At 38.5% G+C, this 21,593-nt stretch overlaps 4 protein-coding genes across 5 annotated transcripts; 2 read left to right on the forward strand and 2 right to left on the reverse strand.

Moving 5' to 3' along the window:
- Window positions 1–4,860: 4,860 nt before the first annotated feature.
- On the forward strand, window positions 4,861–7,568 carry LOC116207395. The gene is made up of 4 exons (XM_031540313.1): window positions 4,861–6,685; window positions 6,787–6,802; window positions 7,129–7,289; window positions 7,378–7,568. The coding sequence occupies exons 1-4, from the start codon at window positions 4,861–4,863 to the stop codon at window positions 7,566–7,568; spliced, it is 2,193 nt and encodes a 730-aa protein (XP_031396173.1).
- Window positions 7,569–9,283: 1,715 nt separating this feature from the next.
- On the reverse strand, window positions 9,284–13,004 carry LOC116189064. 2 transcript variants are annotated; one of them, XM_031518596.1, is made up of 6 exons: window positions 12,730–13,004; window positions 12,070–12,474; window positions 11,452–11,568; window positions 10,413–11,344; window positions 9,778–9,936; window positions 9,284–9,701 (listed from the first exon to the last, which is right to left on the reverse strand). In XM_031518596.1, exons 2-6 carry the CDS (start codon window positions 12,461–12,463, stop codon window positions 9,528–9,530), a joined length of 1,776 nt encoding a protein of 591 aa, XP_031374456.1. In that variant the 5' UTR covers window positions 12,464–12,474; window positions 12,730–13,004; the 3' UTR covers window positions 9,284–9,527. The 2 variants fall into 2 exon arrangements, with proteins under 2 accessions (XP_031374456.1, XP_031374463.1); XM_031518603.1 differs by lacking the exon at window positions 11,452–11,568.
- A 3,198-nt stretch (window positions 13,005–16,202) lies between these two features.
- LOC116207404 lies at window positions 16,203–16,875 on the forward strand. The gene is made up of 2 exons (XM_031540327.1): window positions 16,203–16,594; window positions 16,830–16,875. The coding sequence occupies exons 1-2, from the start codon at window positions 16,203–16,205 to the stop codon at window positions 16,873–16,875; spliced, it is 438 nt and encodes a 145-aa protein (XP_031396187.1).
- LOC116192414 (WAT1-related protein At3g30340-like) lies at window positions 16,762–19,003 on the reverse strand. The gene is made up of 6 exons (XM_031520965.1): window positions 18,730–19,003; window positions 18,503–18,565; window positions 18,287–18,403; window positions 17,709–18,129; window positions 17,378–17,529; window positions 16,762–17,238 (listed from the first exon to the last, which is right to left on the reverse strand). Exons 1-6 carry the CDS (start codon window positions 18,924–18,926, stop codon window positions 17,070–17,072), a joined length of 1,119 nt encoding a protein of 372 aa, XP_031376825.1. The 5' UTR covers window positions 18,927–19,003; the 3' UTR covers window positions 16,762–17,069.
- Window positions 19,004–21,593: the final 2,590 nt, after the last annotated feature.

Raw genomic sequence — 21,593 nt, forward strand, 5'->3', positions numbered from 1 at the left:
TCGATCGTCTTTTCACGAGTACATAACTATTTGTTTTATCAAAGAAATTTATTCAAAGATAAGGTATTGGAAAGTTTGTTGGTGCAGGGGAAATTGAAAGAACATAAGTATAAGAAATGATAGGCTTGTACAAAAAGAAAATTATCATAGATATGGAAAGTTGGGGAATGGGGGAGACAGCCCACTCAAATCCTTCTTGGTTCCATTCTCACTTCTTTCTTTTTTTTTTTTTTTAGGATCACGGGTGTTCTCAACCTATTGATTGAAACTAACGTCGTTCTAATATTAATCCTTATCAATCTTAATCCCTCGCATCCACCACTTTCCAACTTCTCATTATATACCAGAGTAAGCAAAGCATCGCATGAGTCTCGAGAGGCTACTGTTCCGTTCAGTTCTCTCGCACCCCTCTCTCCGCTTTTCAGTTAGCAAAGTATATTGTGATAGAACAATTTGACATACGAGTCACCTTATTGATCGAGAACACATTCGACATATGGGAGGTGGCCTTCCCGAGAGCATTGGTGGAACAATTCAAGGGACTATGTATGACAACTCAAGTCAAAATTAGGCATCTACACCTGAGAGGATTCGTAACATCTAAGGGGATGATACCCAGAAGAGCACATCGCTGAATTAATTTGTAATGCGATATTTGATGGGCTTGACTGCTTTAACAAATGGGCCTGTCATGAGCTTGTATTCAAAGCCCAACCAGTGAAAATCTCCAAGCCCGGCCTATTAAGATGTCTCCTTCATTCTTTTGCGAGCTTATTCTCCACCGTTTATCTTTGGTTTGTTTGCAAACTTTGTATAGCTCATTCTGGGATTGGAATTTTCTGATCCAAAAAGTATGGGAGAAATTATTTACGCAATTCGAGAGATTAAGTATTACAGATTATTTCCTCTCCTAATAAGTGCACCACTCAACCAATAAGTTGGTTTCTGACAGCAAAACTACAGTGGGAGATTCCTGCCAAATGAGCCTGTCACATTGTACAATGAACATAGTACTACCAACATGTTTCAATATCTTGATTTGGAGTTTGATCCTCATAACGACTAATACTACCAGGGCTGTCCAAACGGGGTAATCCGAACCGGCCCGAACTGAAAAAATTTCTGGTCATTTCGAGCGACTGAGCTTGTCCGAAGAAACTTCGGGTCGGGTCAGGTCAGCCCGACACAAAATGCAAAAAACCCTATGATGCGCATCCTCTTTGATTTGTTTGTAACCCTATGACGTTTTTTGCATCGTTGTGGAGCCAATCTCAGGTTGATTAACCAGACAAGACGCCAAGAGTCGAAGTATAAGAGTCGAAATATATAGCAACTCAATCAACAACCGCATAAACACTAGATGATAGATCACTAATGACAATTCAGACCAGCCTTCGAGCAAGCAAACTTTGCATCTCACAAGATAACGAAAAGGGCAAGATGAAGAAATAACTTTTTTAGATGATAAATATATTATTACCTGCGATTGTTATGAACCTGATCACCGGGGGATGTCAATCAAGGGCGGTGCAAATTGGATCTTTTGAAACTCTACGATAAAACAGCATACATATATAACCATTATGATTTAAATAAGCCAATCATTAATTAAAGATAATATCGTCAAATATACTCTGAAAGATTGACTTTACATCAAATTGAACATCGAAAAATTTCTTAGATCACATAATCCCTTAACAAGTGAAAAGTATATCTGAAGAGCCCTTCTATCAGCCTCCCATTAAAAAAAGGGGAATCCTCTTAGTGATATTTTTTATTATTCCATGCCTTTTTTTTATTCTTTCTTTTTTTTTCCCATTACTTATAATGTTATTTTAATAAAAAATGAAAATTCAGACAAAAAGTCTTCTGGGAATTACACGGAGAGAGCAAAAGAGAGGCTCGGTGGAGAAAGAGTGACAGTGGAGCAGCCCCGGCGGTCACCGCCCCCTAATGCGACCCAGTGGAGTGGTAATCCCTTTTGGTTATCTTCCTTCGAGGTTGTACAACCACAAGTTGCGACTACAGAGGAAGAACTCAACCTTCGCAAGCTCGAAATTAGTGACAACAAGCGGTTGGGAGATGTGGGATACATTGAGCTCAAGATGCCAGTGTGCTCAATTCTAGAAAAAGAGAGAAAGAGATAGGGGCTTTGTTTTGTTTGGGGAAGATGGAGTCGACGATGGCCATTGAAGTGCCCTTATTGCGGATCTATCTCCCCTCTCTTCAATTTCTTTTTTGGTGGCTACTCTCTTCAATTTTTTGCATCGTAGAGTGCTTCCTTTGAGATCCTCTCAACCTGAATTTTAGGCTAAATTGGGCATCACTTTTTACGTTCGTACTGCTTCATTCTCAACTCAAATACCAGTCCTTTCTTCTTCGTTTCTGAAAATTTGTCTCAGTATACCTTTATCATACTCATGCAATTGGGTGTTGTTGCCATGGGATTGGGGGAGAGAGAGTAGGGTTCTTACGAGGAGGCAGCGAGGGCAGAAGTTGCTCAATATCCCCTTATATACCATCGACCAGTCCACGCTCGATTTGGCCATTTACAGGTCTAATAAGTTGGACACAAATTTCGACCAGGTCAAAGGTAAGGGTAGGGAAGTGCAAATGGGAATGATGGTGGAAGCAGTTAGTGACAATTTTGCAGCACTTGTAGACCGGTGCTATCAGAAGTACAATTTGACTTGCATTTTATTAAACATAAATTGTTTGATAGGGAAGAACGACGCTATTTATCTCTTGGAGTGGTCGCCGGAGCTCTTAGGAGTCACCAGCGATCTCCCATGGATGGGAGGGCGGGGGGTAGTAGCCGGCTGTGCCCCCAATCTGCCTTCCTCCCTCTCACTTGGAAGAGAGAGAGAAAGAAAGTGTAAATAATAATAAAATAAAAATAAGTAATGGAAGAGAGAAAAAAAAGAGTAAAAAACAGTGTTATCAAACCCGGACCGGACCGGTCGGTTCGACCGGTCCGGTTCGCTTAAAAACCGGAAATGCATAGAAAAACCGATGAACCCAAAAAACCGGCCGGTTTTTACATGAACCCATGGAACCCATTCGAACCGGCCGGTTCATGGGTTCAGAAATTTTAGGCGGAATCCGACCCGAACTCCTTGCATCTCGACCCGAAATTGAAGAAATCGGAAAGTAAAGCTTCAGATTTTAGAATGCAGATTGGAAAGAAATTGGAAACCCTAGTCCTCTTCTCTTCTTCTAGATCTCGAGTTCATCACTTCCTTATTCGATCTCGAGTTCATCACTTGCTGCTCTTCTTCATCAGTCATCCAACAGACCGAGGAGTCCGACCTTCTCCTCTCCGTCGCCGCCGACACCCCTAACCTCCCTATCAATCTGTAAGGCCTTCGCTTCAGTGGTCTCCTACTTTTATTAAACTTTTGTAGCCTTTTGGATGTGTTCTGTTCTGTGTTCTGTGTGAAGGAAGAGTGGAAGATTGTGTTCTGTGTGAAGGAAGTGTCTCGGATGTGTTCTGTCATCTGTGTGAAAGAAGACTGAGTGCCTTGATTTAAATTTTTGCTTTTGATTATTTTGAGCGTGACGATCAATCTCAGCCTTTTACATCTTTTTTTTGCTGGATATTGAGCTTTTACATCCTATATACACAGAGACCATGCAATTGAACCTGGAGATATCTTATTATGAACCGGAAAATAAATTAAAATTCATAAAAGAGAAACATAAACATAAACATATGTCCAAGAATTTATATATATATATATATATCATACTTACTATTATTTAAGAGAATTTTTCATATTGTAATTACTCATCTAATTTCTGAAGTCAGTTTTATTATAAACATCATTCTGTTATTATCCATCATTCTTTTATCATCTTCCTACTTAATAGAAAAACTAAAATATTTAATACAAAAAATAAATCTACGTTTCACATTTTCATTTGTGTTTATCCTATTGCTCATATTTCTGTTGGAAATTGAGTTTATTATATCATATCAATTGTATATTAGAAAGTAATCACGATCGAAACACACAGATACACACATATATATATACCCAATTATTTGATATGCTTCTTTTATAGGCCGTGCTATGCATTGCTAATTTTCTAGTATATGTCACTTGCGGAAATTTCTCTAAATGAATGTGTGGCTTAATCAAGAACAACGGGATATGTATATTCACACACCATAAAGTTATAAATGGTGGAGATCAATTTGATTCTTCTTCTTTTTTCATATAAAGCGTGATTTTGACTTGTTGGCAGATCTTTAGATAATTTCGTTCATGCAAATGATATAGTTCCAATAATGAGGAGAAAAAAAAGCAAGGGGAAATAAATTCACCGAAAAATGGGGGGAAAAAAGAAGAACAAATAGAATTTTTATTGGAAAACCAATTGACTACAATCTCAGATGTGTCGGTTCAGGTTCAAAGACTGATTTTGCAAGTCTTTTCAATTCACTTACATTGTTCGTTTGAGGGGAATAATCTTAACTCGGCTTCCAATGTCATTTGATGCCGTGAGCTAGAGTTGCTGATTTCATCGTTCTCATCCTTTTGTACCGAGACACTGATCCATTTAAGCAAAAAAATTATTGCTTAGGCTGTAAGACCATTAGTATGGATCAATTTAATCTTCTTTTTTTTTCCTCCCAAATTTTATATCCCTAAAATTTTGCATGGTGGCTTCTTGTTGCTAAAGTATTGGTGGTTGGTTTTGACAATGTTGCCCTTTGCCCTCTATTGGTCTTTACTCTTTCGAGCTAGCACTTAGTTGACTATTTTCATGATAGGTTGTATATTGTCATAACTTCATATGTTCTTGATCGATGACAGTTGTGAATTTTTTTGATCATTATAGGCTGCTAGCTATACAATGAATTCTACTGGTGCTAGCAACAGCAACACACCCACTCCTACGTCACCTACTAGAGAATCCACTCCAAGTTCTTCGATACCAAAAGGCACTAATAGAGGAAAATCTGATCCGGCATGGGCACATTGCAAGGAAGTGCCGTCAGCAAGTGGAAGGAAGGGGCTGCTATGCTTGTATTGCTCAAAAGTTCTCTCCGGTGGTGGTATAAATCGGTTCAAACAACATTTGGCGGGATTAAAAGGGAATGCAGAGGCATGTCGGAAGGTACCAGATGCTGTTCGATTTAGAATGCAGGAACATCTGGTGGGGCATATTATGGAAAAGAAAAGGAAGCGCGATATGTTAGATGAGCAAAATCCATATGCTCCACTCTCCGAGCATGATGAGGAGATAGTAGAAATGACACATCTCCATTCAAAAGCAAAAGGGAAGGCAACTCAAGATACCCAATCAAAGGCAGCGCCGTCAAACAAGATGAAAATTAATTCGTACTTCGAACCGAGAACAACACCGGGAGCTCAAAGGACACTCAAGAGTGTTTTGCAAAGCAAAGAAGTCACCGAGAAGTGTGATCTTGCCATTTCTAAGTGGATGTTGGCTACAAGTATACCGTTTAATACGGTTAATTCTCCTTATTACCAACAAGCAATCGATGCCATTGCTAGCATGGGGGCAGGTTATAAAGGTCCGGGCTTTCATGATCTTCGGGGGTACTTATTGACAAAAAATGTTGAGGAGGTGAGAAAGTATGTTGATAGTTACCGAACTACTTGGAAAGAGACGGGCTGCACGATAATGGCGGACGGATGGACGGACCAATGCAGGAGAACTTTGATTAATTTTTTGGTTTATTGTCCTAAGGGAACTGTTTTCTTGAAGTCTGTTGATGCTTCAGATGCTTCGAAGACTGGAGATATGCTTTACAAATTATTCAGAGAGGTGGTCCTATTTGTTGGTCAAGAGAACGTTGTTCACTTTGTGACTGACAATGCCGCTAACTACGTGGCTGCTGGTCGCTTGTTGGAGCAGGAGTTCAGGACAATATTTTGGTCTCTTTGTGCGCCTCATTGCATTAACTTAATTCTAAGTGATATTGGTAAGTTGGACGAGGTGAATGATATTGTGACTCATGCTTCGAAGATTACTAAGTATATCTACAATCATTGCTTTGCATTGAATCTGATGAGAAAATTCACTGGTGGACGAGAAATTCTACGCCCTGCTCCAACTCGTTTTGCCACTAATTTCATTGCATTGCAGAGTATTTTGGCACAACAGAATGCTTTGAGGGCTATGGTAACATCTAGTGAATGGACTAGTTCAAGCCATGCAAAGGAAAGTAAAGCAAAAGAATTTGTGAAACTGTTATTTGTGGATTCTTTCTGGTCTGAATGTGCAGCCATAGTGCAGATTAGTGAACCTCTTGTTCGTGTATTACGTATTGTTGATAGTGATGAAAGGCCTGCTATGGGATTTTTGCTTGAAGCAATGTACAAAGCTAGGGAAGAGATGTTGAAAAGATTCAATAAGAGAAAGAAGAAGATTGAGCCGTATATCAACATTCTTGATGCTCGATGGGATAGGCAACTCCACAAAAACTTGCATGCTGCTGGGTATTGGTTGAATCCCAAATATCAGTATGACTTGACCGAGATGGAGAAGAATAGAGGAACGGTTTCCGGTTTGTTGGATGTGATAGAGAGATATTCCTATGGAAAGCCCTCATTGCAGACAAAATTAACAAGTGAAATGAAGATTTTTAAAAATGCTGAAGGTGATTTTGGAAGAGTATCTGCAGTATCCGATCGCATCGTGATGGCTCCGGGTATGTTCTAAACACTAGTATTTTCGGTCATTATTTCCTACTTTATTTGAGTTTGTTCTTTTACAGTTTTACTTATTCTTATTTTCTTTATATATGTTTAGATGAGTGGTGGATGTGGTATGGCTCAAGTGCACCAAATTTACAAAAGTTGGCTATTCGTGTTTTAAGCCAAACTTGTAGCGCCTCGGGTTGTGAGCGGAATTGGAGTTTGTTCGATCATGTTCATTCTAAAAAAAGGAACCGACTTGAGCATCAACGGTTGAATGACCTTGTTTATGTCCATTATAATTTGAAGTTGCAACAAAGGTATATACAATTGCTTCTCTCTATTTTTTCTTTCTTACTTTACTAGAAATTTTGTCTCATATTTAGATATTTACTTTGTTTTGATGATCTGTTGCAACTTGCAACATATAAGTATACAAGAGATGTTTGTTTTGCAGGAACTACTTCAAGGGTAGAAATTATGACCCAATTGACTTCGAGAAGTTTGCTTCTTATTCTACATGGGTACTAGAGGATGAGCCACGGGCCCTATCAAATGAAGAATTGCAAACATTTAGACGGGATTTGCAAATGTGCATTCAAGAAAATGAAAATGACGGTACTAAATATTCTTATTTCATTCCAACTATTTTCATGATAGGTTGTATATTGTCATTTCATTTTTAGTAGTTATATTCCTCGTATAGATTCGTTGGATTTGAATTTGGAAGATCTTGATATGGATGATGGGGCTGAAGATAATATTGATGGAGGGAATGTCAATGACCGAGTCCAAGAGAATCCATTGTTTGAAGCTCCTGAAGCACCACATGATGCTGCAGCTGAAGACAATATTTGTGGAAATTATGGTGGAGATTGGAGTGCATGGAATTGTTGATGATATTGACTGATTAGTTAGTTCTTGTTTGGTTTGATTTATCAACTTGTGATGGTGAACTATGACTTATCTTTATATTTTTTTGGACACATATTAATTATTATCTAATATATATTACCATTTTTATTTTTATTTTTTTGTATTTTATATTATTTTCTTAAAATAATATATATTTATTTATTTTAAAAATAAACAAGCGGTCCGACCCATCGAACCCTTGATTGAACCCATGAACCCATGACCCCATGCCTCGACCGGTTCGATGTCCGGTCCGGTTCTGATAACACTGGTAAAAAAAGGTAGAAAACAACAAAAAAAATGCTAGTCGGATAATTGAATCTATTTTTTTTTACGGAAGGTTGGCGGAAGAGGCTCTCAGACATACTTTTCAACTGTTAAGTGATTATGTGATGTAAAAAAAGTTTCGAGATTCAATTTGACGTAAAGTCCACCTTTCATTGTAAATTTGACAGTTTTTTCTTAATTAAATAAAAAGTACATAAATCAATTATACCTTCTTGTAGTTTTTCTAATTCTTCCACAATCATCTCTACCTGCTTTTTCTTCGATTGAATCAAGTCTTGAAGGCAAGGCCTTCCACCATTGAAGGACCTAAGGAACTCCTAAACTCATCAAGAATGCGCCGACATGTGCTAAAAGTTGATTCCGATGCCACAGTGTCGACATTAGTCGCAAATATATCACGGGTCATCGAGGAAAGAACAAGGTCCCTCGCAACCAGTTAATGACATCCACTCATCAGCCAAATACTTCTCTAACTCAGATTTCTTCATCCCAAGAGTCCCGCATTTCTTGTTTATATTTGTCAACAGTCTGCATTCTTTTCTTCAACATTGATGATCCTTGCTGTGTTTGTGTCCAACGATCCTCTGAGCTCGAAGCCCCATACCCTCTTCCTCCTTGATAGCCCATTAACTCTCTAATCATATTCATGAAACAATTCCTCAAGTTTGCTTCTAATTGGACTCCCAATAGCTGGTGCCAGCGCCTCACCAGTTTCTGCATACAATTATTCTTCTCCCTTGTCTTTTCACGACAAAGCTAATCACTCCGACAACAGGACAAGAAAATGCTCAAAGCTTCTTCATTTCTCCCTCCCTTTTTCAAATTGAGGACAATTAACGCAGCTCAGATTGAATGTAACATGCAGAGCAGCCTATGAAGTCGGAAGCGAAAATGTGGGTTCCAATCCCTCACCTTCGGAAGTCAGCGAACTGGACGACAGAACACGGCTGAAGACGTTGACGGGATCTGCAGCTTCGATGGGGCCCTTTATCGGCCGCCAAAGCCTCCTCCCTCTCGTCACCCTCGCCCTGGTAATGGTCGTGGCAGCGTTGTTGTCGTCGTATTGGGCCTCTCCTCGTGCGGTGTGAAGTCTGGTTGGAGAGAGTATACTGGCTGGCAGTGAGCGTCTGAGTGAGCGGATTAGGATTACATCTAAGAGTGACTGAGGGAGTAGTGACAGAGCTTTTTTTTTTTTTTTTTTAATTTCGAGATTCGGGTTAGAACTCAAAACCAAACCATAATATGTAAGGTACCGGCTCAGTTCCAGAGCTGAACCGATAACCGATTAACCCGAACCGAACTAGTTATTCGGTTAGGGCTTCGGATTGACCCGAACCATGGACAGTCCTAAATACTACCTATGTCTGCACAATAGAGTCCAATAAATTGGCGTAACAGTAAGAATGATATCGGCAGAAACATATATATACCATTTTAGCTTAATCTGTCAAGAGACCAAACAAGCACGGACCAAGACCGTGGGAAATCAGTATTTATACTTGGAATAGATCGAGTATTTCAGTCCTGATATAGCTTAGGGACTATACACCCCTTCCCGTATGATAGCTCCTGGATCTATACAGCCCAACAGGCAACCACATATTCATTCCCATTTGCAACGGAGTAAAATGAAAGCTGGAATAAATCGAGTCATTACGATACTCTGCCAGATGATCTTTCCACCCCGGATTTCATGCTCCTCAGTGATCTGCTCTTCATCGAATGCAACTCTTCCATCGCCTGAAGCCACAGGTTTTTGTACAGTAATGTCTGTGGGGACATTCGCTGGTCCATCTCGAGACCAGCAACCGAGGCATTGCTATCAGCCTGCAGATCACAACTCATAAGCCAGAAATTTTCTTTTGATATGGCAAAGATTATATAGATGAGCAGTTTTTCATACCTGAGCGATCTCAGCACCTATATTACCGATAAAGGTACGAGAATCCCACTCTTTCTTCATGAACAGAGAGGAATCCGTCTTCTGCTGCCTGCTGTCGCTTACATTGTCAAGCTCAGATGCAGCAGTCACAACTTTTCGACCAGTTTCAATGTTTGGGATCTGATAACATAAATAGATTTTGTCAGAAGCTCCTCTGACAATTAAGAAACCGCACGATTATTTTACCACAAATTAATGAGAATATTCATTATCTTTCATATTTTGATCTGTCCGCTCTCTTTTGAAGAGAAGGTAATTGAAATAACCAAGTTTGCAAGTCCCTTCAAAATACATGGCATGATGGAGTACCAATTGACATTGCAATCAACAATGATATATCTTGGATAAGCATAGGGATTGTGCACCACAACGATAACTAAATTCAACAATTTGAGTGGTTTGGTGTAAGAGAGCAAACATGAGCTTCAAATCCAGACAACATTTCGAGAAAACAACAAATTCCATTGCACAGAATAATGTCATGGCACTTTCAAAATACTCTTTTAAGCATATATCTCGACACAAAGGACCTTTCCAAGAAAACAAACTCGAGAAACATCTCTAGTCCACATGGTATCCAAATTAGTAAATCATACCTTCAGTATAGCAGCAGAAGACTCGTTTGGTGGGGTAAAGCTTCTTCCTGGATCCCTTTCTCCATTACAATTAGAAAGATTTTGTATTATGCTCTGAATTTTCCCAAGCAGTGGCTCACTCAAAACATGACTTTCTGAACATTTCCTTACAAGGAACTCCGAGAAGTCATTCATTGTGTCAACCACTAACTCAGCATCTAAACTCGGGCACATAGACAGCCAGTAAGATATGCGCAAAAAAGCTTCACTAGCTGAAACATCCTCAACATCATTCTTAGGAACCTGAAGATCCACTCCAGTCACTATATTTTTATGAGAAGTAATATTTTCTTCCTCCAGAATTGGTGGAACCACTTCAGGACCAAGCATACAGAGGCTGCCTCCTTTGTCCCTCAGAGAATCCTTTCCAAGTTCACGAATCTCATCGGAATCAGAAGATCCAGTCCAATTCAACCTTCTTTCTGCACTTCGCGGAATGAAGTGAGGAGCCATAGGATTCAAAGTCCAGCGTGCTTCAGATGTGTTTTCAGGAAATTTAGTTTCTGCAGATTGTGACAGCCTAAAAGGTGACTTGGGTGAGTTCATGGTCCCTCTCCAACAGGGCGAATCTTCGTCGGGCTCTTTACTGTTGAGGTCATTCTTATCTACAAGAATGAAGGAACCTTCCGCTTTGCCACATCCCTCAGGATCTTTTGGTTTCGCATTCAATGGAAAATTGCTGATGATGGGAGCGGAGGACACGCCCGATGATCTTGAAATAGTAATAGGGGTTATCCGGTAGCTCGATTTAATGAGTGAAGGATTTTCAGCTGATATTTGCTCCATGGGTTGGGATTTTGGTTCAGCCCCTCCTTCGGAAGTACCAGTTGATTTTCTACTCAAACTATCATGAGTTCCGTCAAGTGATTTTGATCTTCTGCGAGCTTCATATCCTGCAAACAAATTCCTTGTAAGAGGAATCCATTGAAAAGGTGGAGGGTTGTGCTGTTAGAAAAATACATATGCCAAAGGTCCTTGAACTTTCAGATATTATCAGAACCTTCCCTCGATAATCTGGGTCCAAAGTTAGCTATCCTTTTCTTTCTGTTGAAGTTTCCGAGGTGACCATAGGCAAACAACAGGGCATCTAGTGATGAGCAATTCACTTGCACGATGGCTGATACACAATTAGGCCACAAAATCTTAGAATGTCCATTTACCACATTCTAAGACTACATTACAGCAACAAACATGGCACACGCGCAATTCACTACACACATTACAGAGATAAAAACATGTTCTGTTAGGTGAAATTCCAGTCACAGGATAGTCGAAACTTAAAGGTACGAATATTGAATTTTAACTTTAACTTGAACTCAACACACTACACAACAAAAATACACATTTTCCAAATCAAAAATTTTAACTTTTAACTTTAACTTTAACTCAACACACTACCCAATCATTTGTCATTTTTCACAATCAAAATCAAAGTTACTTTTAACTCTGAAACCAAACGCACCATGATATTTCCTAGAAGAAATTTTTGGAGAACCATGAAATCTTTAGCAAATTACAGTCAGGTAAGATTAGAAAAATATCATCAAGCTCAATCATTCGAACATATAGCCTCAAGGTAAACATCGCATAAATATAAATGTTTAGCCCAAACGCATACCTTCCTTTTCCAAGCTCGGATCAGATATGGAGTTACCAGTATCCTTTTCGTTTACCCCAACATCACTGCTTGGGCCAAAATAGGGCGACCCCACGGTGTTTGCAGTGTTTGCGAAGCAATTTGAGCCCAAGAACTCGCTGCCATGAAGAATGGCTCCATAGTTATTAAGATCAAGCCCTTCCGGAAGGGCCTCCGGGGTGTAACTTTGCCAGTGGAATGGACTATAATCACCGAGAGACGGAGTCTCCGGGTCAAAACAAGAACTAAGGGGCTTAAACGAGTGAGCCTTAGAGAGCAAGGCAGGGGGCCGTTTCGAGGTGAAGGGCTCAGCGGAAGCCGAGAGGCGAGAAGCCGAATTCCGAGGCTGCGATTTCCAGTTAGTGTTACTCTCCATTGAAAGCAGGACTTTGCACCGAGAGGTCGCGATTGAGGGAAGAGTCACAAGCAACCGGCAAGAGGGAAAGTCAAAAACCTTGTCAAGTCAAAAGCTTCGAGAGGGCAATCACCAAAAATCAGTAAAACACAAAACCCAGAGCAGGAGAAGCTTATGAGAGATGGAATGGGGCCTATGGAGCATGAGATGAACAGGGGAGTACAGTACATGCATATGGGAGTCGTAAATGCAATCACCCATAACTTGGAAACTTAAGTATCACTTACCCAGTAATGGAATGAAGTTGAATGAAGAAGAAGAAGAAGAAGAAAGTGAAAGATTTCTCCCCCTTCTTCTAATGGTTTCTTCTTCTTCTTCTTCTTCTTCTTCTTCTTCCCCTTCAAAGCGACCGGCCGGGAGGAAATATATATATAGACACAGAGAGAGAGAGAGAGAGAGAGAAGGAAAGGAAAGACGCTTCGGCCTTTGCTTTCAAGTGGGTTGGTGATTGGGGGTGTCCCTCTTTTTCCCTTCGGGCTTCTTCACTCTTGAGGCGCTTTGTAAATTTTTTGCTCCTTGGGAATTTTTTTTTTTTAATAACTGCCAGAAATATATCATGACCCTTTTGCGTTATATGATTTGAGAAAACAATCGCATATGTTTGGCAAAGGACATAACGTAATATTTATATATAGATAGATAAAGTTGTATCCCATCATAAATAGGAATAGAAAAATAATTTTATATATAGTATAAGATCCTAAAGGTAAATATCTAAAAAAATAATTATAAATGTATAAATAAGATTAGAACAATAATTTTATATATAGTATATGGTAAAAAAAGTAAATGTCTAAATAAATAATTATAAATATATATACACAATTGGGACTAAATTAGTAAATGTATATAAATCATTAAATACTTAATAATTTTATTATATAACTTCATTCTTGATTTGAAATATATAATCTCCAAATTTATCTATAAAAAATATAATTTCTTAAAATAAATATCTATAAAAAAATTTCGATTCAACGGTACAATTATTACTTTTCCCTTTTTTTCTTTAATTTTTTTAACCATTCAATTTAATTTTTAATACTAAATTCTCTCAACTATTCATTACTTTTTCCACAATTCAACAACATAATCATTACTTTTTCTCAACTATTCATTACATTTTCACACTTTTTCTCATAATTTAACAACACAATCATTACAATTCAATTAAATATATATATGTATATATATATACAAAGTTAGAATACAATTGAGTTTAACTCAACTCTAATCCCAAACAAGTTATAAGCACGTAGAGAAATGCGATTTTATTTAGTAAAATCAGTAGAAATTCAATTATTTGGATGAACTAATCTACTATCATTTTTATCGCAATTAAAGGAAATATGATAGATGTTTCATATGCTCAACAAAATATAGAGTTATTAAAAAAATACACATATAAAAAAACAAAATATTGAGAATTATCGCCCACTTCGTAGTCTACATATGATCAAATACCGAGTTATTGTTATTAATTGATTAAAAAGGTATCTTCTTGAGAAAGGGAGTATAGTACAATGACTAACACCCTTACCTGATAATTTAGAGGTTTCAGGTTCGATTCTTATCAGTAGGACTACCTGTGCCATTTTATTTAGATTTCATTTCAATTTTTTTGTACTAAACCATGAGCCTCCTATTGTAACTAGAAAAAAAGGAATCTTCTTACCACGTTTATCATATAAATGCAACATGGTTATATATATATATATATATATTAGGTACGAAAATCCTGTTTACTGGTAAATATGATAATTATATTGAGCTGAGTCACTAAAACTATTGTGCTCTCATGATTTCCATATAAGATATGGACAGTTCTGAGTAAATTATTTGGGTTCTAATTCCAAATTGGTGATGTCATCATCAAGACATTCATATTAATTTTAATATTTTCATCTCTATCTTTATGAGAAAACAATTCATCGGGCAAGAAATTGAGAAAATTTTATGATTTCTTTTAGAGTGTAATATGGTATTCAGAAAATCAATTGACCCGATCTAATTCATTGCTGGACCACACCGACTCAAATTGAATTAATTGGGTCCAACTAAATTTTCGAATAATAGAGTGCCCATTGAAAAAAAAAAAGCTGATTTTTCATTCTGGTAATGATAGTGAATTTTAATATATCATCATATCATCCGTGATAGCAATTGGTCCGCAAGTCGAGAATTAAGATAATTATTCGACTTTAAATTAACATTGAATGCTTAAAGAAGAATTTAATATTACAAAATATCATAATTGTTAGCTAATTTCCAGATTGGCTTTTGGGACACAAAGTCGACTGCTTGATTGTTCGCCTTTGCCTTCTCGAGGAAGGAAACTCCATCGGAAGATTTTCAGATTAAAAAAATTAATGGAAAAGATTCAGAAAATAATAGACAAAGGCAAAGTCTGCGCATTGGCAAAAGACAAAAATGGTACTTCCCACGGAAGTCCCTTCTCATTTCCTTCCATTTTTTTTCTCTTTTCTCATTTTTGGTCTTTTCCTTTTGTATTTTCAGTAGGAGAAGAAAACTGAGATAAATAATTACCTCTCATTCAATTCTCCCTTTTTCATCCAGAATAAATCTTTAATAATACTCTCTCAAAATAACATGATAAGATTCCAAATCTATCTAATTTCATAATAAAATAAAAAATTTTAGGAGATATACTGAGCAAAAACTACTGAAAGTGAAGTAGATGATTGAATAATACTTGAAATACAAAATAAACATAAGTGATTTTTATAAGTACTTATTAACCTATTGAAAAAAATCATGTTTACAACCGCTAAAAGTAACACAAACCATGATTTACAAAATTCTTGCCAAGCACAACTTCTGTTTAAAAACAATAAAAATGCTTATAACCTTCCATCACACTTCCTAACAAACTCTTAATCTAATTTGTACTTTTTTATCTTGTGACTAAATAGGATCACCAAAAAATTTCTCATTATTTTATTATTAACTAAAAGGGAAAAAATTAATTATGCAGTAGAAAGCACTCTCAATCTGGAATCAAGATATTGGATACCCCTTCATTTCCTCGTTTCCTAAATCAACCGTGGGCCTCATTGTATTTAAGAAAGAGATTACCATCATATTAGTTAAAATAGCCCAATATTAAAGTAATGGACCCAAAGAATTAGAACCCAAACCCACAAAGCTCAGCCCACTTCTCCGAGTTGGGCTTTATTCACATACCCTTTTTGAATTTGCCCGCTCCCGCAGAATAGATTGGTTCAGTGATCATTCACTAATCGTTACATTCAATTCTATCTGTGGACATCTAATCGACTCAAAAGATTGATATCCTTGAGGTCGATCTGCATCGAAAGGATGGGTGAACTTGTCTATTGTCTCACTGAAAGAGTGGGTCTCCCATGACCTTCTTAAAAAATTAATTACTTTTTATATGAAAGGAGAGACCCGATGGATCTAACCCGCGTGATGATTTGAAGAAATAGTTCGGAGTTCCAGCCAAAAGACTCAAAGCAAAACATAAACTCCTTCTCAAGTAATTCTTCCTTTAGACAGCATATTTTTGGTACTTTTATTGCTATCCAAGTCACTCCCTTTATTCCAACAACAATCTCCCCCATAGCCCTTATAAAAGGCACCCTCCCCTTCTTTCCCTCCATTGCAAGCTCAACACATCTCTCTTCCTCCTCTTCTTCATCCATATTACTTCACTCTGGCAATGCCTTCCGACCGGGCGGACTTGTCCTCTGACCAGGACAAGGAACACAAGCACAAGAAGCTCGACAATGAAGTCCGTGACATGTTCTCTGCAATAACTAGTCGCATTTTCCGTCTCCATAATGTTGGAGGCTCGAGCCACCACCGTGGTGATGGTGAAGATGATCGAGGAATCAGAGTCATCACACTTGCCGGGAACAACATGGGAGCCACCTTCCGGGGTGGCCAGGACGAGAAAATGGGTGGTGGCCCTGAGGAGGAGAATGATGATGATGCCCTTGGAACTTACGTGAATAGCAATTTTCAGGCCATCAATAACTCTATTATGATGGGCGGGAGTTATAGCGGAAATGATCCCGGGGTGCACGCAGAGATCACAGATTTCACTGAGAAGCACGGGAAGGACAAGAAGAAGAAGAAGGAGAAGGAGAAGGAGAAGGACAAGGAGAAGGAGAAGAAGAAGAAGAAAAGCTCCGAAAGCGAATGAAAAACTGAGGGACGTATTGATAGAAGAATCATGGCAAGTGAAGTGTTAACAAATGCATGAGACGATATTAGTAAGGAATAAAATCCTTCTGGCCTTTCTTAGCTTTGTGTAATGCCTTCCCTTATTCTACTTCAATGTCAGCTATTTGTACGACACTGTATTTCTCGACATTCGTTCGCTTAAATAAGCTGTTTGATGAAGTGAATGATAGTAAAAGGAAATATCGATTAGTCCATCTTGTCGTCATGATCGGTGACAGGTGATGGACCTATGCCATTTTTTGAGTTTTCTACCTCATCCTGCTGGAGAATGTAGTACATCGATCAATGATACTCCGAGCTCTTCTAAAACAACCTAGCTAGCATTTGAGACGTGGACTAGCTAGGAACATCTAGAGTCCGAAGAAACTGTGATGACCTGCAACTTTGGCTCTTCTTCCTTAACTTCCTCTGCTTCCTGAGCTATTCTCTTGATGCTATCCTTGGCCTCCTTGTTCTTTCCCCACAGCAGAATGTACAGCCCGATGATCACGAGCAGCGATCCTATCACACTGTTCCATGCAACACCAGATGAAATGAAACGATCGATATGTTAGGGGAAAAAAAAATATATATATATATATATATGATCAGTAACATTATAGGCAACTTCAACCAGCAGTTACAGGGGACAGGACAGATGGTTCAAACCTTCCAACGTGAAGCGACTCGTGAAGGAGAGGGATGTCGATCATTGCAGTGATAATCTGAATCAGAGGGCTGAATGCTGCGGTAAAGACGGGCCCCCTTTTCTTGACACACCATGTCATCCCCACATAGCACAGTCCTGAGCCAACGATCCCCTGCTTCCAACCATTTTGCATTTGTCAATTTATGCTGTATTAGCTCTTTGTGACACATAGTATATAACGGTGCTTGTCTTGCGATACGAATGCAGACGTGGTCAACTTTTGTTTCTACTAAACGGAAAGGCGGCCAACTGAAATTCCTGCTATATAATAGAGAAAGCATACACACTAACCGTGAAGAGTACGGTGATTATCTCGAATGTTTCCTTGAACATCCACGCGGATAGGTTCCTGCCAGACGACATGCCTACCAGGGCTGTAGACTGAACAGTCCCGAAGAAGGACATGATAGCAGTGCTCGAGTACTTGCAGGGGTACCGCTGCCCAATATTTGACTGGAGTAAAAACCACGAGGACCACAGGACTGAGGCCAACACTAAAGTCATTGAGCTAATGACCCACTTCTCCGTCCTTTTTGCCGAGCTAAGCTTCTCGCTGTGGTATGCCATGGAAGGATGACGTGGTGGGGCGTGTAAAGAACTGAAAAGGGTGATTCCTCTGTAGAATGTCAGCACCATAACTCCAACTACACATATTAGGGAGCCCATCACCTTAGCCTTCCCACTACTTTCATATAAGTTCACCTGCTCCATCCTGGAATAAAATAAAATTTCACAAAAAATGTTCAGCACTATGCTCTGAAGCCGGAGATATTATTTTCCGAATCGGCAGCATGCTACCATAAACATGTGCCAATGATTCGTGTAGAAACTTTACTTTCGATAAGGCGCAGGCAAAAGTTTGTATGTACCGGAATGGTAAGGCCATTATGAATGTGACAACAGGAACCATGTTGATGAAGGCACAGGCAAAAGTTGCCGATGTGTACTGAATCCCGATAAGGAAGAAGTATTGCGTGAGTGATGAACTGCAACAAAGCGTTCGACCATAAGTCACTTGTTCATCAAGAGAGACTTAACATACAGACTGGTACAAGAAAGTTCAAAATCTTGTTCGTTGGACTAACCCGACGATTGCACTGAAAAAGAGTAAACATACAATGCGGAATGTGAGTTTCGGCCTGCTATTCCTGCAAAAACAAAGACCAACTTTCACTGAAATTTTCTGGAATCCTCAAATCGAGACTCCATCCTGAACATGAATGCAGTACACGTCTATGAAAAGTTCACGGTCTTTTTTCTTCTTTATCGACAACTTTTGCCATGAAGGCTGAGTAAAGATGGACTGGGGTACCTTTCCAAGAAGTAGGCGAGCGGGGACAAGAAGAGAGTCGAAACTGCCTGGCGGTACGCGATGAGGACCAGATGGTTCATGCCTTCTTCCAACACTTTCTTGAGCATGACGTTGACAACTGCAAAGGCAAACTCAATCGCTATCATGGCAATGTAAGGCGCCCACTGGGCACCACCCATGTCACCCCCTTCAGCCATTAAATCAATTTCGATCACAAGAGAGACTGTTCCTTTCTCTATGGATATGGAGGTATGGAACGATCTTTTGTGTTGAGACAGAGACAAGTGTGGAGAGGGGAGCAAGCCAATATATACAAAGCTTGGGGGGAAGCAAAGCAAGAGAGCAGGGGAAGGGAACAAACAAGAGATTAAATTCTCCATTGTCACATCAAACCTTTCCAGCAGACACCAAAGTTTAAGTTAGTGTGTATTAAGTTATTCTCTTCTCTTCCCTCTCTCTATTTTATTTTTATGTGCTTCAATTCCTTTTGACTATTCTTTTTCCAAGCAAAAGTGACGGGGATTAGATCACCTGGTAGCGCTGATTTTTATCGGATGATCTCACTCCTTCCTGGAAAGTTGGCAAATCTCTGCAATTTGAACACGAGCTTATTCCCATTTGGGTGAAACATTGATCAGACATATGGTACTTAGCCAATTCGGTACTACGATTCTCTGCTATGAAGAAATTCCATTCGATAGGCCTTTCCTGCAAAGACACAGAATTGGAATTCACCCGGAACGTGCATTATAACACTGATACTATACAATCACGAGATATAATGCTGTTAACAAACTCTCTCTCTCGTTTTTCCTCGGTTGCGATATAAGTCTAGTAAAGGAAAAAATGCTAAAAGAAGGATATGGGAAATTTCGGTGGCGAGTATTGAATTCGAAATTTCTTAATTTCTATGAAAAACCGTGTGCCATCGTATCACATACTCTTTCTTCCATTAATATTTCATCTTCCATGTAGCAATAAGTTGGTAAAGTAAGGTGTTACTAAACATATGCCATCGAGTAACATTCACTTAATATTATAGCTATCAACTCTCAGACACGGTTCTCATGCAAAATTTATCCTTCAAAAATTATTATACAGTTAGTGGCCTTACGTCTAATTGGCCAATTTACCCACGCATTGCATGGAATTGAATTGAATTGTTAAATTCATAACAGAAATTTGTATATTTTACTATAATCTTTACAAAACTAACCTGTTTATAATTGTACAACTATGAGATCCATTTTCCATATCATTACTAATTAATTCATGTACTTAATTTATAAAAAATAAGTAGCTTGTACCGATCCTAATATATTTTGTAAAGTTAAATTTACAAAAAAAAAAAAAGGCCACATGTACTGAGCTTAATGTATTTTGTAAAATTAAATTTATCAAATATTATCTAATGAGGATCCCGCAATGCAGATTATGGAACTAGTTCTTAAATCAAATTACTTGCATCAAAGAGGGTAGCGAGAAGCCAAATTAGTAACGTATGGCAGAACTTAGAGAAGCAAAATTGATACAGGACCGAACCCAGCTAATGAAGGCAATGATGACACACAACGGGATCCGATATAGTGGTCCAACTATTATATATTATATGCTATATATAAATAGACTAGCATTTACAATACATACAAAAGAAGTGATCAGTTTCGAATTGTTTTGTAGCTTGATCCATCGCATCATGGATGATTTTACTAAAACTACGGTGGCAACTTGTCTATGCTCTATGTCTCTCTCTCTCTCTAGAAAATGATATTTAGGGGAATGAGCCACTATAGCTTAGGATCTCTTACCATGATTAACCAATAACCTATGTATGGAGGGGCATCTCTTTTCTTCAGAAGTGGCTGTGTGCAATGTAAAAGGCATATATATATATATAATTATTTCTCCCTTTCTTTGCATGAGGCATCTAATACTTCATATACATCTGTCTTAGATTGGGTAGATTAGTCAGCATCCATATTTCCACAACGTGGGGAGAAAGAACATTATGTCAAATCTTGTTAATAAGTTTCACACCAAAGAGGAAAAGAAAATATAAATTGACTGAATCAACGTGTGTTCGTTTACTCCATTGAGATAAATTAATTATTTATTTATTTTCCGGCCCCTTCATTATTTTACCATGCAAGATGTGCTTATCGTGCAAACATAGATCGTGATGAAGTGCCTTTAAAAAAATCTATGGAATAAATCCTATGATTATCATTGTATTTAAGGCGGAATACATGCTATTTAAGGCCTAATACTCTGACGTCCCAATACTCCTCATCATATTAATTATTATTATGTGTATATGTGAACATGTTTTAAGTATATATGTTATAATATTCCAGGCAGTTTTCTAGCAGGCCAATTGGGACGTTGTTTTGTATTCTGTTGTGGACTTTATCAAGGATATCTTTGAGAGGGGAAATCTATGAAGGAGGTTAACGGCACCTTGCTGGTTCTCACCCCTAAGACTCCGAACCCGGAGTCTATCCACAACTTTTGGCCTATCAGTTTGTGTAACGTCTCCTGTAAATTGATTACAAAGATCATTGCCAATAGGCTGCAGCCTTTCATGTCGAGCCTTATCTCCCCAAATCAGTCGAGTTTTGTCCTGAGGCGCCACATTCTGGACAACATCGTCATTGCTCAGGAACTTATATACTCTATGCATCGTATGAAGAAGGGGACAGGGTTCATGACGATCAAAGTTGACTTGGAGAAGGCATATGACCGGTTGAGCTGAGCATTCATTGATGATACTCTTGCTTTGTTAGGTATTCCTGAGTCTCCGAAGAAATATCTTGGCCTACATTTCTTCTGCCCATATGCAAGTTCTTTGGAATGGAGAGCTCACA

The sequence above is a fragment of the Punica granatum genome, chromosome 1 (genome assembly GCF_007655135.1).
Source record: "Punica granatum isolate Tunisia-2019 chromosome 1, ASM765513v2, whole genome shotgun sequence".
Taxonomy (NCBI): Eukaryota; Viridiplantae; Streptophyta; class Magnoliopsida; order Myrtales; family Lythraceae; genus Punica; species Punica granatum.